The 16734-nt window shown below is 47.8% G+C and overlaps 1 protein-coding gene across 1 annotated transcript; it reads left to right on the forward strand.

The window, feature by feature from the left end:
* The first annotated feature begins 4206 nt into the window (after window positions 1-4206).
* On the forward strand, window positions 4207-15914 carry PTGER4 (prostaglandin E receptor 4). Its single transcript, XM_081089810.1, has 3 exons — window positions 4207-4746; window positions 5189-6090; window positions 13931-15914. The coding sequence occupies exons 2-3, from the start codon at window positions 5218-5220 to the stop codon at window positions 14513-14515; spliced, it is 1458 nt and encodes a 485-aa protein (XP_080945936.1). The 5' UTR covers window positions 4207-4746; window positions 5189-5217; the 3' UTR covers window positions 14516-15914.
* Window positions 15915-16734: the final 820 nt, after the last annotated feature.

The following is a 16734-nucleotide window of genomic DNA, read 5'->3' on the forward strand; positions in this document are numbered from 1 at the left end:
CCTACATTGTTATTAGTAAAACGAGATGATTCCAATCATGCTGTATGAAGCATGGGCTACCTGCTGAAACAGGCAGCCCCTCCAGTCTCAATGGAGTGTTCCTCTCTCACTTCATTGTTCCATGAGAGCCACTGGGATTGGAATGAGGTCCCCACTCCATGCAGGCATTCAGCGACCCAGTCACCTTCTATCTAATGGCTTTGCGATACACCAGGGCCTTGTATGTTGTTGGCAGAAGGAAGACAGCATCTCTGAGGATTGGGGGTCTTTTAAGGACCAGGCCTAGCAGTGGCACACATCACTTCTACCTGTGTTCCACTGGCTGGAGGCCAGTCACCCGGGCCACACGTAACCACAGAAGTATGAGAAATAACATCCAGCCACAGGTTCCAGAAGAAAGGGAAACAGCATTTGGTGAAACGTGACAATCTGCATCACACCTGCCAAACATCCTCAGGAGGTGACTAATAAGATCATAGCAAGTGTGAAAATGCTGTGGAAAGTGACTAACAAGCTACAGATTATGGTAGTGTGTGGTGTGGTTGATTCAACCAGGGAGACTCTGTGTATTTTTTGAAGTACTAAAATATACAGCAATTCTGGGCGGGAGGTGGGGGAGGTGGGGGTGGGGAGGAAGGGATGAGAGGAAACTGAAATATAATCAGAGTGTCCATCATCCTGTAGATGAGACACCTGAACTCATAAGGCTTTATCTCCCCACTGTATCTTCAAAAATGAGCAACAGTAAGTAAACAATCCCCTTTCTTTGTTCATTAGCTCAATCTACAAGGGGTGTACAGTGAAAATATTTATTTGGAGCAAAATGGGGGAAAGAATAAAAAGGAAGAAAGCCATCACTTGGAGGAGTGTAACTGCCAGAGAAGGAGGCAGCCCGAAGCCATCATTTGGTGGCAACCAGCCTCCCCGGCAGCAATTCATCACCACATGAAGATGTTGCGGAGCTCATCTTAGTACCCACATGTGTAACAAATCCACGCACTAGACTCAGCATAAAATTCATGCTTAGAAAATGAAAATGATTTGGAGACCACACATTTGACACGCACCACTAACATGGGAGGGCCTTCATCAGGACCACAAACACCATCCAGGACCTCTTTTCATGCCCAAGGTCAGTGCTTGGCATGCTTGTAATCCACCGAACCAACTGGGTGAGCATGTGGAAGGCGAAGGTGGCCAAGGCCATGGGTTATTTATACCAGAGAGATGCCTTTTTCACTCTGTTTTGAGTATCTGCATGGCCTGTCATGGAAGACAGAGAGCAAACACCATTTGCACAGGCTTTGCTCCATGAACGCTAGTGCTGCAGAAATGCTCTAAGTCAGACGTGGCCAGCTTTGGCCTAGTACAGTAAGGGGTTCGGGCCAGATCTGATTCATCTTGCTGCCTTCCTCCCAGCAAGTATCCCCTTTCTTACCCGTTCCTTTGACCCAAGGACAATTCAACCGAGTCAAAGAGAATGTGGTTGGCTGCCACAAGCAGTCTTCACTTTTGGGTTCTCACCTTATGGTGTTTACTCAAAAGGGTAGTCAAATAATTAGCCCAGAGAGAGCAATGGAACTGGTCAGGCAGGCCATTCTTGCATAGTTCAAACCTTCAGAGAGGAACTCAAGACAGTTCTAAAGAGCTGAGCCAAGGTCTCCCAGTGCAGAGAAGTGGGATTCCGGCAGAAACTGCAGGGGAGGATAGAAAACAATGTTTAAAATAAAAATCTCTTCAAAGGAAATACACAAACAGTGTCCACCTACACATGACAATTCTTCATTTTGCAATGTGGGTTCCTGGCAGAGTGTGTGGGAAATAGAACTATACTGTCCCAGTTTTTCAAATTAAGAATGATTTGTTTCCCAAATCTTTAACTTCTACTTCTGAAGGCTAAACTTAACCTGTAAGAATCATGCACCAACAGAGGTACAGGTAAACAGGTAAACCTCATTACATTTTTTTTTTTAGTTTTGTGTCCTCAATTCTTATTTATTTTCATCTTCCTAAAGCTACTGTGGAAAAAAACTTTTAAGGACTAGAAAGAAAAACAGCTCCATTGATAATAAGCCCAAGTTATCAATGACATGCTAAAACCTGTAATACCTGTTATCTCTGATTACTATGTAATCATCTTTGCCGTGTGCCTAAATTTTTTTTATATTTAATATACTCTACCGAGACCGGTTTGGCTCAGTGGATAGAGCGTCGGCCTGCGGACTGAGGGGTCCCGGGTTCGATTCCGGTCGAGGGCATGTACCTGGGTTGCGGGCATATCCCTAGTAGGAGATGTGCAGGAGGCAGCTGATCGATGTTTCTCTCTCATTGATGTTTCTAACTCTCTATCTCTCTCCCTTCCTCTCTGTAAAAAATCAATAAAATATATTTAAAAAAAATATATACTCTATCATGAAAAAATAACATCTACCAGTCTTGATTGCTTTCCATTTTTGGAACTTCAGATGGAAAGATGCTTTTATCAGCAGAAAGTGAAAGAGGTGGGACTTCCCACCTCACCTTCACATACTGACTGACAACCACCTGACAGGGTGACAGTGATGCAATGTGGTTAGAGAAGGATGGGGGTAGAATGTGCAGTTTCCTGTTTCTAGTGTTGATGTGTTTTCAGTGCTGACACAATCATAGAAGTTCCCACTCAAAAGAAGCATGGGCAAAAGAAGTGATCATAGTGGTGATTAAGCAAGGACTCTCAGAGATGGACCAATAGCCATCAATTCTTTTTGTTGGATAACAAATGTTTCCGTTTTTGAATCCCTGATATTCATGAGGAAATAGTATAAATAGAATCATGCTGTAGTAATACATCCACATGGTGCCTTCCACAGTCAATGTAAGTCTACTCTAGACAGTTAATGTCCTGTCATTGAACCCTGCAATGCCCTCTTTGTTTATATTGCTCAGTTGTTACTGTGCCATTTGAGAATAACTGGAGAACCAGATAAAGTCTTAGGTTTGTTCATTCATAAAATAACATTTAAGGACTCAGTGACTGCTTATCAGATATAAAAAAAAATAGAGTTATTCACTAACTGTGAGGAAATGCAATACGTTAACATGCATAAGGGGGCACAAGGAAAGAGGTTTTTCTAGGAATTTAAATTCTGTGAAGGCCCACACGTCTCACTTTATGGTTTAAAAAAATGGTAAAACGGTTATAATCACACCATGAAGTTTCACAATCTTTTTCTTTCTTTCTTTTTTAGTTTTCAGTTCTGAATTTAGGAAATAAAGTAGAAAGAAGTGAATAATGAGTATACAGAAAAACTGTTCCCACCTTAAAAGAAATCAAACTACTTCAAAAGAAGGTAGAGCAGATTGGCTTTTCCAAGAGTTAACCATTGAGGTAATGCCTGAAGAATTCCTTTACTCTCAGGACTTCCCATTCCTGTCTCACCCTGCATCAGCCTGTCCAAGGATTCATGGTAAAGGTCTGGAACGTGAATATAACAGGGCAAAGGCCCAAACCTCAGTGTAGCCGTTCCTACAGGGCAGAGTGCCTAGAGGAGAAAGGTCTCCGCGGTTAGACAGCCCTCCCACGCTCTCTCCTTTCCCACGTGGTACCGGCGGGCCACCTCTCCAAGCTGCTGGGCGCTGCCACCTGCTCTGGGAGAGCTTTCTATCCCGGCTCCCCCCACTTTTTTTTGCCCGGGGCTACCCTACGGAGCGCAGCCTACAGCGTGGGAACTGCCAACTAACCCCATTCACGGGGAGAGGATGACTTCGTGGTTTCCCCGCCCAAGCCTGGTACCCACCCGCCCTGGGGGGCCGTAGCGCACATCCTACTTCTAACCTGGGGCCGCGCCAGGGAGAGTCCTAGAGCGGTGGACCACACCTCCCAGCAACCGGGTTTGCGACAGCCCCCGGGAGCAAGAGGCGGCGAGTCAGAGATGCTGGTTCCAGCGCTGGGCCCCCGGGATGCCGAGTCCAGAGGGGCTACCAGGGGGCCCGGGAGCGCGCCCGGCTTCCCAGACTCCCCGCCTAGGGCGGTCTCTCCGCGCGACCTTCCCGCCCTGGCGACGGGGGGAAGCCACGGACAGCGTCCCCACGCGGCGCGGTGGGACCCGCACAGCCCGAGCCCCGCCCGCCGCGCCCCGCCCCCTCCCGCCCGGCCAATGGGCGCCCGGGCCGCGCGCCGTGGTCCCGCCTCCGCAGGGAAACTTGAAGCCGGAGAAAAGTTTGTCCAGAGACCGGCTGGAACGGCACCCGCGGAGCGCGGAGCGCGGCGGCCCGAGAGGAAGAAGATGAGCGGCCCCGGGGCAGAGCCTCCGGCCCAGTGGACCTCCCGCCGCCCCCAGGGAGCCAGAGGCGGCCTCCGCGGCAGCCGCCAGCCCCGGTAGCCGCCCGCGCTGCCCGGGACCGCGGAGGAGGGCGGCCGAGCCGGCACCGGCGCTCAGTGCCACCTGCGCGCGGCCGCGCACCTCGGGCTCTCCGCCCCCGGACCCGCCAAGCTGGGATCATCGGGGAAGGGCCGGAAACATAGAAGGGACGAGACCCCGGAGCCGGCTTCACAGACCGCTCCCCGCTGCCCTTCTGGCTCCCCGCGTTTCTGAAAGCTGGCCACGCTGACCCCACTTCCAGAAACTTGGCAGCCACCGGAGACCCGGCTCGGAGGAGGCGAGGGCTGGACAGGTTCCCCATTGCGCGGGGCGAGGCTGAGGGCAGGTTGGAGGCGTGTCCAGCACATCGGAGGCTTGACTCCGGGAGCTCTCGCCGCCACCACAGGTGAGATGGGGTGGGGGGCACTGGGCAGAGAGCGGAGCCGCGGAGGAGAGCGCGCGCTCTCCAAATTGTCTTTCCTAACTGTTTTCCGTGAGGATTTTATTGACTCAGAATCTGTCGGGAATTAGAGCGAACCACTTTTCCCTCGAGACAGGCCTTGTTCATCTTGGCAGTGGAGTGAAGTTGAGTTGCGGGGGGCGGGGGGGGGGGAGTGGGGAGGAGAGAATGGCTGCATCCACTTATAAATATTAATGCGCGTGGAGGGTGCCGCCGGCAGGACGCATCGGGAGCCGGGAGAGTTGGGTAACCGCAGTTGGCAAGTGGCTACAGTTCACAAAGTAGGATCGAGCCATTCTCCGTACATCCTGTTCGTGGGGCGCGGATCGGACCTCTGGCTGGTGGTGACTGCATCTCACAGCTCCTGTGTCTCTCCTCCCCTCCCCAGACCCAGCCTCGCACTTCCAGGCCACCACCATGTCCGCCCCTGTGGCCAATGCCTCCGCCTCTGAATCCGTGGTCCCCAACAGCCCGGTGACCATCCCGGCGGTGATGTTCATCTTCGGGGTGGTGGGCAACCTGGTGGCCATCGTGGTGCTGTGCAAATCGCGCAAGGAGCAGAAGGAGACGACCTTCTACACGCTGGTGTGCGGGCTGGCCGTCACCGACCTGCTGGGCACGCTGCTGGTGAGCCCGGTGACCATCGCCACGTACATGAAGGGCGAGTGGCCCGGCGGCCCGGCGCTGTGCGAGTACAGCACCTTCATCCTGCTCTTCTTCGGCCTGTCGGGCCTCAGCATCATCTGCGCCATGAGCATCGAGCGCTACCTGGCCATCAACCACGCCTATTTCTACAGCCACTACGTGGACAAGCGGCTGGCGGGCCTCACGCTCTTCGCCGTCTATGCGTCCAACGTGCTGTTCTGCGCGCTGCCCAACATGGGCCTGGGCAGCTCGCGGCTGCAGTACCCGGACACCTGGTGCTTCATCGACTGGACCACCAACGTGACGGCGCACGCCGCCTTCTCCTACATGTACGCGGGCTTCAGCTCCTTCCTCATCCTCGCCACCGTGCTCTGCAACGTGCTGGTGTGCGGCGCGCTGCTCCGCATGCACCGCCAGTTCATGCGCCGCACCTCGCTGGGCACCGAGGCGCACCACGCGGTCTCCGCCTTCGCCTCCGCCGCGGCCGCCTGCCGGGGGTCCCCGGCCGCCTCCCCCGCCCTGCCGCGCCTCCACGACTTTCGCCGCCGCCGGAGCTTCCGCCGCATCGCGGGCGCCGAGATCCAGATGGTCATCTTACTCATCGCCACCTCCCTGGTGGTGCTCATCTGCTCCATCCCGCTCGTGGTGAGTGGCCGGCCTGGGGCCCCGCTCCGGCCGTCTCTCTGTCCGCCTCCCTCCCTCGCGCCCCTCCCGCCCCCCTCCTTTCCCGCTCATTCCGGGGCAGCAGGCAGGTCTCCTCCAGGTATCCCCGCCAGATCCGGCTGGGATCCCACCCTCAGCTCAGAGCAGCCCGACCTCCCTTCAGGCCGCATCCCTAAGGAGATGCGTGCAGCAGGTGCTTCCGCCTGGCTTCCTCTCTCCCCTGGGACAGCCCCTACCCGCGGCTGCCTGACATTGGCTTTGAGCCTTCCCGGAACCCCGCCTCAGTCAGAGGTGGAGGGGAAACCGCTGTAGGGTGACTGAGAACAGCAGGATCCGAAACATCAGGGTGCTGGTCTCTGGCGTACACCGTGCCTTAGAGCAGTGGGGGTTTAGGGGGTGTTGATTTATGTAGGGTTTGGGGGGAGACTCCAGAATTTTAGGGCTGGAACCCAACTCTCTCAGGTTACATGGGAAGTGACTTGCTTACAACAATCTAGAGAACTCCCTGCTCTACCCGCAGTGCCTGGGAGGACATCTGGGCGCGCTGTGGGGACAGGTGCTACCGGGGCGGGCAGTGTCGGGCACGCAGGTCCTGCATTCTCTGGGGGTTAGGAAAGCAGGGTTCTTCAGGGGACCTATTCCCGGCAGGCTGAGGGCCATGGGTGCTGGATTGGAATCTCAGCAACTGAGAGGTGCAGGACCATTCTAGGGAAAAGGTGCTCAGATACTGTGGGCCCCCACTCTGCAGCTGGTGACCCCCAGCCCTGCCCTTACAGACGCTTCTAATTTTGGCCTTCCTGCCAGTGTGTGCTTCGGTTTCCATACACTTCGTTTTTAGGGCATCACCTTTCTTAAAATGGCCTCTGGGTTAACTTTTAAAACGTTATAAGCAGAAATGTTGAAGACCTACCTAGCTCTCCTCTACTTTGCGTGTCGTTAAAATGGAATGCACCAGAAACCCATGGGCAGATGTACATAATACTTTACCTAGAGTTTCCCTTAAAAGCAGCTACTTCTGAGTTTTTTCGTCTCTCAAAACACTGCATGCCTGGAAATTCTAAACTACAAACTCAAGAGGAGAGGACTTCTCTTTCTTACGCTCATTGGGAGCAAGAGCACATAAATGTAATGTATTCTTCCTCTCTTCCCCTTCCTAAAACTGCCCAGGGATTTTGATGTAAAATATTCTATCTCTCATAAAAGTGACTGTAGACGAAGGAGCTTGGAGGGGGCTGAGAGCCAGCGCACAGTAGTAGCTTCTTGCCAGTTTGTATAAACAGAAGTAAATATAATTGGCCAAAGGGGCCTTTAAACCATTCCAGGACCCGATATAGTTTAGGGAGTTAAGTCTCACTTGAGCCACATAAATATATTTTAGTGTGCGCAGTGGCAACTCAGAAGAGAGGGAGATTTGGGAAGCGGCAACGCAGCTCCGGCGGGGGCCCCTTCCTGGGCCTCTGCCTGATGTACTGCAGAACCGTACATGACAGAGGGAGCGTTCGGTACTTACACTCGCAGGAACAGAGGCGCTGGAGCTGGAAGGCGAGCAGCCTGCGCTGCTTTTTCATTGTGTTGTGGTTGGAGTGAGCCTGTGAAGCTACCAACTACTGCACAGTCACACGTGAATTGCTTCCTTCCAGCTGAAGGGGCCGATGGGGCCCTGTGGTGCAGGACGGTTTATTACAAAACCTTTCTGAAACTACTGGAGAAGCCAGAGGCAAGAAATTACAGGCGCTCTATTCGTGGTTCGCAGATTAACCACATTTTAGGTAATGAATCCTGTCCACTCCATAGAAAGTCATTAACGTGTAGTAGATATAAAGTAATTTCACCCTGAAAATCGAATTTCAGAGTCAGTGTAATCGTAAATTAATGATACGCAAGAAATGACATGCATACTCCCCACCCACCCACAGCTTTGCAATTACCGGAAGAATTCAAATGGAAACTTATCCACAACTGCAGTCTTCTTTGGCATCTGTTTGCAACTTTCTTGTTTTGTTTTGTTTTGATGTTTCTCTGACATTTAAAGCAGCCGGACCTATCTTCAGTTCCAGAGAAAAACGAATGAAGCATCTTTTTAAAAAAACTTTACCAAATCAAGTTGGTTGCTAATTCTATTTAAGGAAAATCAAATCCTTCAAAAACACTGAAAAGCTCCGGCAAGGCTCATAGAGCTCACACGGTTTACTTAGGATTTCAGGGAGCCTGGCACAGCCACGGAAAAGCCAAGTTTTTGTCTTTTGGGGAAAAAGGGAAGCAGCAGCCCGGGTGGCTCTTACAGGACGGTTGACACAGAGTCCAGGATGCAAAGTAAATATTGTTATCCAGCAGGAGTATGGCTCACAAGTGGAGCTGGGATTGGAAATGTGAGGGAGGTTGGGACGTTAGTGTGGCCATGAAGAAGTGTGCTGAACTTGCCAAATTTTCTAAAGTGAGTCATACTCAACTAACTGCAGTTGAGTGCAACCGACAAGGGACGGTACATGACAGGATAGAGTGGGAAGGTGCTTCTTGTCAACCAGCCTCTGGTTTTTTGAAACACAGGAGAAGCTGAAGAAATGGAAGATAAATAAAAGGGATTGTATTCTTTAGAAATATGCAAGCAAGACAGCCTGCTAAGGTCCAGTGTGAATGCGTAGCTGATCAACCCCGGTGCCTAAGTTTGAAGAGAACAATTACAATCAAATCTCTGCCACGGAACTAAACAGTTACAGTGTAGGACGGGGAAAGGCATTTTCCCCACGCAAGCACCGCCGTGTTTATTGTTTACAGTTCCTTGTATTTCCTTTCTTCTCACTCTGAAGTAATACGTATTCATCTGTTAGGGGTAGCATGGCCAATTTGGTTAGTCTTCTGCCTGAAATTTAGGTCTTTAGGTAAATAGTGTCCTGTGAGTGTTTCTGATTATTAGGGCAGATGGGAACTACATAGAGAGATACACTTGTTTCCCTTAGGCAAACAGGAAGTAGAGTCATAAAACACCTACTGGGATTTCACTTGAGTAAAATTCCCTTCTCTAGGTCCGAGAGACCCATAGATTTGGGTGCGTTACAGCAGAACCTGAAGGAAATGAGGATTTTTTTTTTTTCCAAATAAATTGAGCTTAGTTTTTTTTTAAAAAAATTAACAATTCCTCAAAGCAGTTGTTTAGTTACAGCCTCACATTGCAGAGCCAGGACTTGCACCTTGAAGACTGCATCCGGCATCTCGTTGACAAAAGCTCTGAGAATTCAGGGCTGGCCAACATTTTCACTCTCTAACTGCAGACGAAGAATTTACATTATTACGCAGCTAACCCGGTGGCGGTGGGTGAGTCCCCCTCTGAGGCTCTTCCCACCATGCTGTGCTGCCTGTCTAGGCTGGGTTTTATTGAACATCTACAAGATTTATTCTCCCCAGAGCAGGAGTGACTCCTATAGACTCCTGGGAGAATGCTGAAATAAATTTTCAGTGTAGAGCCTGCCTGTAGGATTAAGCAACCTGCCTGAGTATGTGGCCAGTTAGTGACCCAAAGGGAGGGGGAACTGAGTTCCAGCCACCCAGGCAAGAACTCTTTTCATTATTCTTTATGTAAAGTGGGTTTTTGTCACACACAAAAAGGTAATAATTTCTAGTAACAGCTGTAACAATGTGGCGCAGTAGGATAGCTGAGCACACACGGGACATGCCTTCGATGTGCCCAAACAAGTAGACACATGCACAGATCCACCTACGGGATCTTGTCCTTTACTGGAAAGCATTTCTACCTTGACAGTCGATGACTAAAAATCGGTTCAATCAAGACTTGAGCGTTCTTTTCCAATTAGACATCCCCTGCCAACAGGTTCTTCTTAAACAGGAAGTACATGTTTTTGATACCATGTCATTAGCTGTACCCAAAAGCTATGTCTAAGCTGCAGTTGTCAAATTACTGATAGATTCCACAGTGGCCACGCTTCTACATATGGGTTCCCAAAGGAGTGAGAAGAGCCTACAGATATATTATGTTAGCCACTTTTAATATTTTTTATTGATTTAAAGAGGAAAGGAGAGGGATAGAGAGAAACATCAATAAGAGAGAAACATCCATCAGCTGCCTCCTGCTCGCCCCCCACTAGGGATTGAGCCTACAACAGGGGCATGTGCCCTGACCCGGAATCGAACTGGTGTTCACCTGGTTCACGGGTCAAGGCTCAACCACCAAGCCACACCAGCTGAACTGTTAGCCATTTTTACTAAGTGCTTCCATAATTTGTACATAAATTAGAAGGAGCAGAGCCAGAATAGAGGTTTGATTCCAATGCTCGGGCATTTACCTCTATAGCAAACAGCCTCCTCATAACTTTGCTGTAGTCACATATTCCATTGAATGTGTCATATTTTCTCCTTCACCCTACACTGTAGTCATCTTCAGGAAGTTGAGATTCTTGTAAGGTATGCCAATACTAACAATTAACTACATGCACAAATCTGCAGCTACTAAAAAATAGGCTAACTTGTAAAGTTGCAAGAGGTTATGTATGTTTGTATTCGGTGATTTTTTTTTTATGGTGTTTTTCCCTCCTGACTCAGAGGTTCTGTTTTAATCATCAGCACACTCTTCCAACACTGAAAACTGCCTGAACATGTTTATTTGTGTTACATACATGGCCTGATGAGAGAAAATTCCAGAAAAGTGCTTTCATCGACCTACCCACGTGACATTGCTGTGGATATTCGCATCTTAATTTGGGGTTCCCCCTTTGGGAAGAGCAAATCAAGTAGCCTTGAAAGTGAGGCAGACATTGCTATAATTTTCGCGTGTCATGGAGTGCCTGGAGAGTTTGTGTTCGTTTTTGGCTTTTATTTTTATTTTTTTTTGTACTTCAAGTCAGTCTCATTGAGAACATGCTGCAAAGGCAAACTCATTGGTCTTCTTTTAAAATAATTTATCTGACTTTTGAGAATGTTCTTACCTGAATTTGGCATTTTGTTTTTTCTATTTATCTTTTCCCACTCTGTCAACTCCCCCTTACTGAAACAATGTTAAATGACCAGGCTTAGTGCCTTGTGTTAATTGTAAGCTCCCCCCCCCCCCCCCCCCCCGCCCCGCACTCCCAAAATGGAACTCTAAAATTGGGCTTCCTTAGTTTCCTGCCCTTATCTGACTAAAAGCATGGCATGAATTTCCCTTCATGAAGGTGGCATAAATTTCCCCCTCCCTCCCAGAACCAGGGTGAGTAGAGTGACCCTTATCACGGGAGACAGAACCAGCCAGCACCAAGATGAGCCTGCATAAACCTCCTTAAAAAACCTCTTATCTTCCATTAGTCCCCCATATATCCCCTAGTTACTGCCCCATATGTGACCTCTCTGGAAGCCCAAACCCTCTTTTCTTTGTTAAAAAAGATACATACGCTTCTTTCACTTTTTTTGTGAATGCCTGTGCACATAAAAAATATTAATAAATTTGTATCTCTTTTCTCCTATTAAAATAAATAAAGAGGGCTTCCTTTCATTTCCTCTACAGTAGTCAAAATTAATTACTGCTGTGGATGAAGTGTGGCTTAGAAATAATTCTTTCCTTGCCTATCATCACCTTTGATTATGAAAGCCCATTGTTAAATTTTTAAAAAAAAAAAAAAAAACTCTGATCTTTCTAAAAGATCGTAGAAATTTAAAAATAAAATGCTAACCCCTAATACATTCCCTTAAATAGCTACAAATTTCATTCCTTTTATATCCATTTTAACTGCCTTTCATTAGTAACCATGTTTTCTTTGAGGTTGTAGTGGGAGAAGCAAACAGCAACAAAACATTTAAATGTTAAAAATATCAGAAATGCTAAATTCAGACTTCACCAAAATTCTGTTCTGAAAAGTCTTTAGAGTTGGCTGGGCAAAATGCTTCCTAGGAATGCTCCGTGGGACCAGAGTCCCAAGTGGAACAACACTGCCACCTAGAGGCTGCAAGTCTCAAGTTCTATACACTCTGCCATAGGTCTTTCTTTTTCCTGGAGTCTCTGTACGCCCAGAGTGCCCCTGATTTAATCCATCATTTCTTTTCTTTTTAGGAACAACAGTATAGGATATGAGCAAAATGTAAACCCCATTCTTTTTAGCAATAATTCCATTGCTGGGAAATAACTGTTAAACAGAAAGCCAGCCAGCCTGGTAGAACAGAAAAAGCAACATGCAGGTCAGTCATCCGGAGACCTGGGGCCCAGACCAGAGTTGGCCACCAACAGAGTGGAGACTGGATAAGTTCCTCTAAACCTCTAGATCTCAGCAACATTTCACCCAAGAAGAGGCCCGTAGATGTAAGGGAGGTGAATCTGTCCAGACACCGCTGAGAACCTCCATCGAGACTGTGGTGGGAAAAAACCAAGTGGCTTTGTCCCACAAGATTGTATACTTTAATCAGAAAGAACTTTACATTCTGGAGAGAAAATTACCCCCCAAAAAAGTGAGTAAATAAGTGATTATAGTAAGAGCAAAATTTTCTAACTGCCAAAAATAAGGCTCCAAAACAGCAAGCAGGTTGTTAGGGTCTCCTTGTGCCTCTTTCGTTTAAGCCATACCTGGCCTGTGGGTATGTGGGCTGGCCCAGGTGCTTCTTCCCCTAAACAGCTCCATCTGCACTAGAATGACCCGTCATCCCTACTGGTGCGTCCAGAGTGTTCTTTTAGCTCTTGGCTATTTACCAGCTCAAATGCTGGACAGGCACAAGGCAGGATTCTGATTGGAGTTTCAGGGTGGAGTCATTGAGCAGAGTTGCAGAGCAGAACAAGAGTTCAAAAGCCACAGGGAGCTAAGTAGCATGATGAGATCTGCATTTTAGAAATAATCTTCTGGTGGCAGTTTGGAGGGTGAATTGGAGAGGAGAGCTTCTGGTGGTGGGAACTCTAGTTTCGTGGCTGACGCAATAATCCAGGTGAGAAATGCAGTTAGGGAAAAGATTGGAACGAGTTTTTAGAGGAAGAGTTTATTATGACTGGGGAACAGACTCAGAAAAAAAAATAAAAACTTCTCTGGTCATTCTGGATGACAGCAGATTCAGACATTGGCTCAACAGTTACAGTATATTCTTTCTAGACTCTAAAATAAAGGAATCTCTGGGCTTGTCTGTGATGACTAGATGGTTAGCTGACTTACAAAATGAGTTTCACTTCAATATAAGTGGCAGCTGGAATAAGGAATATAAAAGGCTATTGGAGAAAAAAGAATTCCTGCCCTGGCCAGGGGGCTCAGTTAATTAGAGCATCGTCCCAATACACCAAGGTTGTGGGATCTAAAGTTGCAGGTTCAGTCCCCAGTCAGGGCACATGCAGGAGTCAACCAATGAATGCATGAGTAAGTGGAACAACAAACAGATCTCTCTCTCTCTCTCTCTCTCTCTCTCTCTCTCTCTCTCTCACACACACACACACACACACACACACACACACTCTCTCTCTCTCTCTCTCTCTCTCTCTCTACCTTCTTCTACTTCTCTAAAATCAATAAATAAAAAATTTTAAAAATACTTCATTAGAATCACCAAACCTTAAAAGCACTTGGAAATGAAGTTAATAAAATGCTTTTCAAGGGAACTTTGGGCACTGCTACCTGTTCACATGTTGCATTCTTGTATGGCATCTTTGATCTAGGAAAGGCATGTTACAAAAATATTTGAAGTTACACGGGCTCGAAACATAACTGCAGTTGCACAGCGAATGGTGTCCCTGACGCTTACACTCCTTCTTTGGCACTTGTTACCAGAAAAGAGGGCAGCTACCTACTGTTCCTAAATTAAACGCTGCAGCAAATGCTTCCCGGTTGACCAAAAGTAAAATCTGATCGTGGCCATCTCGTTTGTGCAGGTGCGAGTGTTCGTCAACCAGTTATATCAGCCGGACTTAGTGAAAGAGATCGGCAAAAACCCAGACTTGCAGGCCATCCGAATCGCCTCTGTGAACCCCATCCTCGACCCCTGGATCTACATCCTCCTGCGGAAGACGGTGCTCAGCAAAGCCATGGAGAAGATCAAATGCCTCTTCTGCCGCATCGGCGGGTCCGGCCGAGACCCCTCCGGGCAGCACTGCTCGGACAGCCGGCGGACATCCTCCGCCCTGTCCGGCCACTCGCGCTCCTTCCTGTCCCGGGAGCTGAGGGAGATCAGCAGCACGTCCCAGACTCTCCTGTACATGCCGGACCTCGGTGACGCGGGCCTGGCGGGCAGGAATTTGCTGCCGGGGGTGCCTGGCATGAGCCTGCCCCACGCGGACACCACCTCGCTGAGGACTTTGCGCATCTCAGAGACCTCGGACTCCTCGCAGGGGCACGACTCAGAGAGCGTCCTACTGGTGGACGAGGTTGCGGGCACTGCTGGGCCCGCCCCCAAGGGCAGCTCCCTGCAAGTCCCATTCCCCACTGAAACACTGAACTTGTCAGAAAAGTGTATATAGTGGCAAGGGAGTACAGCTGCGTCTGGAAGCTCACACCATCCTGTGCAACAGACACGCGGTGAAGCATTTACTGAGCTGTGCTCGGAAGGGCTGTTTTTGTCCTGGGACTCCCATGAGGGGCATCTGGGTTTTGAGCACGTTTCAAACAGTCAAGCGGATTCACATGGCTCCTGAGGCCTGAAACTCTTGGTCGCACCTGTAGGGGTGGATTTGGGTCAGAACTCGACTGCAGAGATCTACCCTGTTTCCTGCTTCACGGGAAGACGGCCAAGTTTTGCTCCTGTCAGAACATTTGGAGCGGAGGTTACACCTGCGCACAGCCGGCGGGGCTGCAGGGCTGCAGGCCAGTGAACTACAAGGACTATCTATCTTAGGGATGATTGAAGTGTCTCACTAAAGCATGAAATGTGAATTTTATCGTTGTAAATATGATTTAAGGTATTTAAAGTATTTTCTTCTCTGTGAGAAGGTTTGTTGTTAATACAAGGTATAAGTGTATGGTAACCCCTCTCCTCCCCAGTATAACAAGCTGAAGTTATAGATGTTAGATTTTATTTTCATAAGTAAGTTCAGGCTGAGGTGTTGAAAATTCACAGAGAAACTAATGCCTATAAAATGGATATAGATATTTTTAAAAGGAAGAGTTTAGTACTATTAAAAGAATAAAGAAAAATACTATTTTAAGAAATGAAAATTACAGTCCCAACTGTTGAAGTTCCTTCCCAACCTATGTGTACTTCATAGTGAGAAATGTTTAGTGCTGGCTACAAGTATTTATCCAGAAATCTGTGATTTCAGGAGAACCTAACATATTGGCCAGTATTTTCTACTTTTGTCCCCACAAACTGGTACTTTTAAAATGTAACATAAAATTGTAAAAGTCTTTAATAAACAACTCGTAGTTGAAGTGTACAATATAAAAATAAAAAGTCTAAGCAGCTTGTTTTCCCCCTGAAATTGTGTATAGTTTTACTTTCCTAAGAAATGATCTAGAACATCCTTGAAAACTTAAGAGGAAGACAGATTGCATGCACCATAATGACTTTTACTTTGCAACGTGAAAGGATTGGTTAACCTTTCACAGATGTTAGAAGTCTAACCAGATAACGGGTGCAGTGCGTGGGCATGTGCAGTCACCTCCTAACTGTTTTGTGTCATGCCCCGTAATGCTATACACATATGAAGGAAACCTTCTCAAAGAAATATTAGGCATGTTTTGTTGCTTACAAGTGTTTTTGTGAATTGCCTGGTTGTAATTAAATTCTGAGCCTGATAGTGATATGGTTTAAAGAAGCAGTTGTACCAACTGAAATTATTTTGGAGATGATAATAAATAAATACACTCACTCTGAGTTCCATATCCTCGGTTTTGGAGAGAACAGTGTGATATTTTCCTTTGTTTTACGTTATCTTGTGTCTTTTTCAATTGGAATAGTTTTTTAAATTTTTATTTTGATACGATGTCAAATTTACAGAAAAGTTACAAGAATAGTAGAAAATCTTGGATAGACTTAGTGGAGAACGGTATTTAGAATCCAAGATCTAGGTACTTAACTCACCTGTTTGTATGGGTGGTGGGAGAGACAATATGACTTCCTGCTTGTAAATTCTCAGCGGTTCTCACACTTCAGCATGTATGTCACCTGGAGAGCTTGAAAACACAGTTTCTGATCCGGGGGGTCTTGGCGGGGAGAGGGGCAGGAGGATGCACATGTCTAAAAAGCTCCTAGGCAATGCTGACTCTGCCTGAATGACACACTTCAAGGAGCAATATTCCCCAGGAGCAAAGTCATGATTTGCTATTCACAAGTTTTTAAATGTATTTTTGGATGATGTCAGCAAAACGACTCATTTTCACAGACGTGATGGAACAGTGATTCTCAGCTGAGGCAGGGATGGCTCAAAAAGAGAGCATCCAGCCCTAGCTGGTTTGGCTCAGTGGATAAAGCATTGGCCTGTGGACTGAAGGGTCCCAGGTTCAATTCCAGTCAAGGGCACATGCCTGGGTTGCAGGCACAATCCCCAGTAGAGGGTGTGCAGGAGGCAGCCGATGGATGAATCTCTCCCATCACTGATGTTTCTACTATCTCTCCCTTCCTCTCTGAAATTACACACACACACACACACACACACACACACACACACTCACATACATACAGAGAGAGAGAGAGAGAGCGCGCATCCAGCTCAAATTTCTAAAATGTCCTATTTTACCAATG

The sequence above is a fragment of the Myotis nattereri genome, assembly GCF_964212035.1.
Source record: "Myotis nattereri genome assembly, chromosome: 4".
NCBI classification, from domain to species: Eukaryota; Metazoa; Chordata; class Mammalia; order Chiroptera; family Vespertilionidae; genus Myotis; species Myotis nattereri.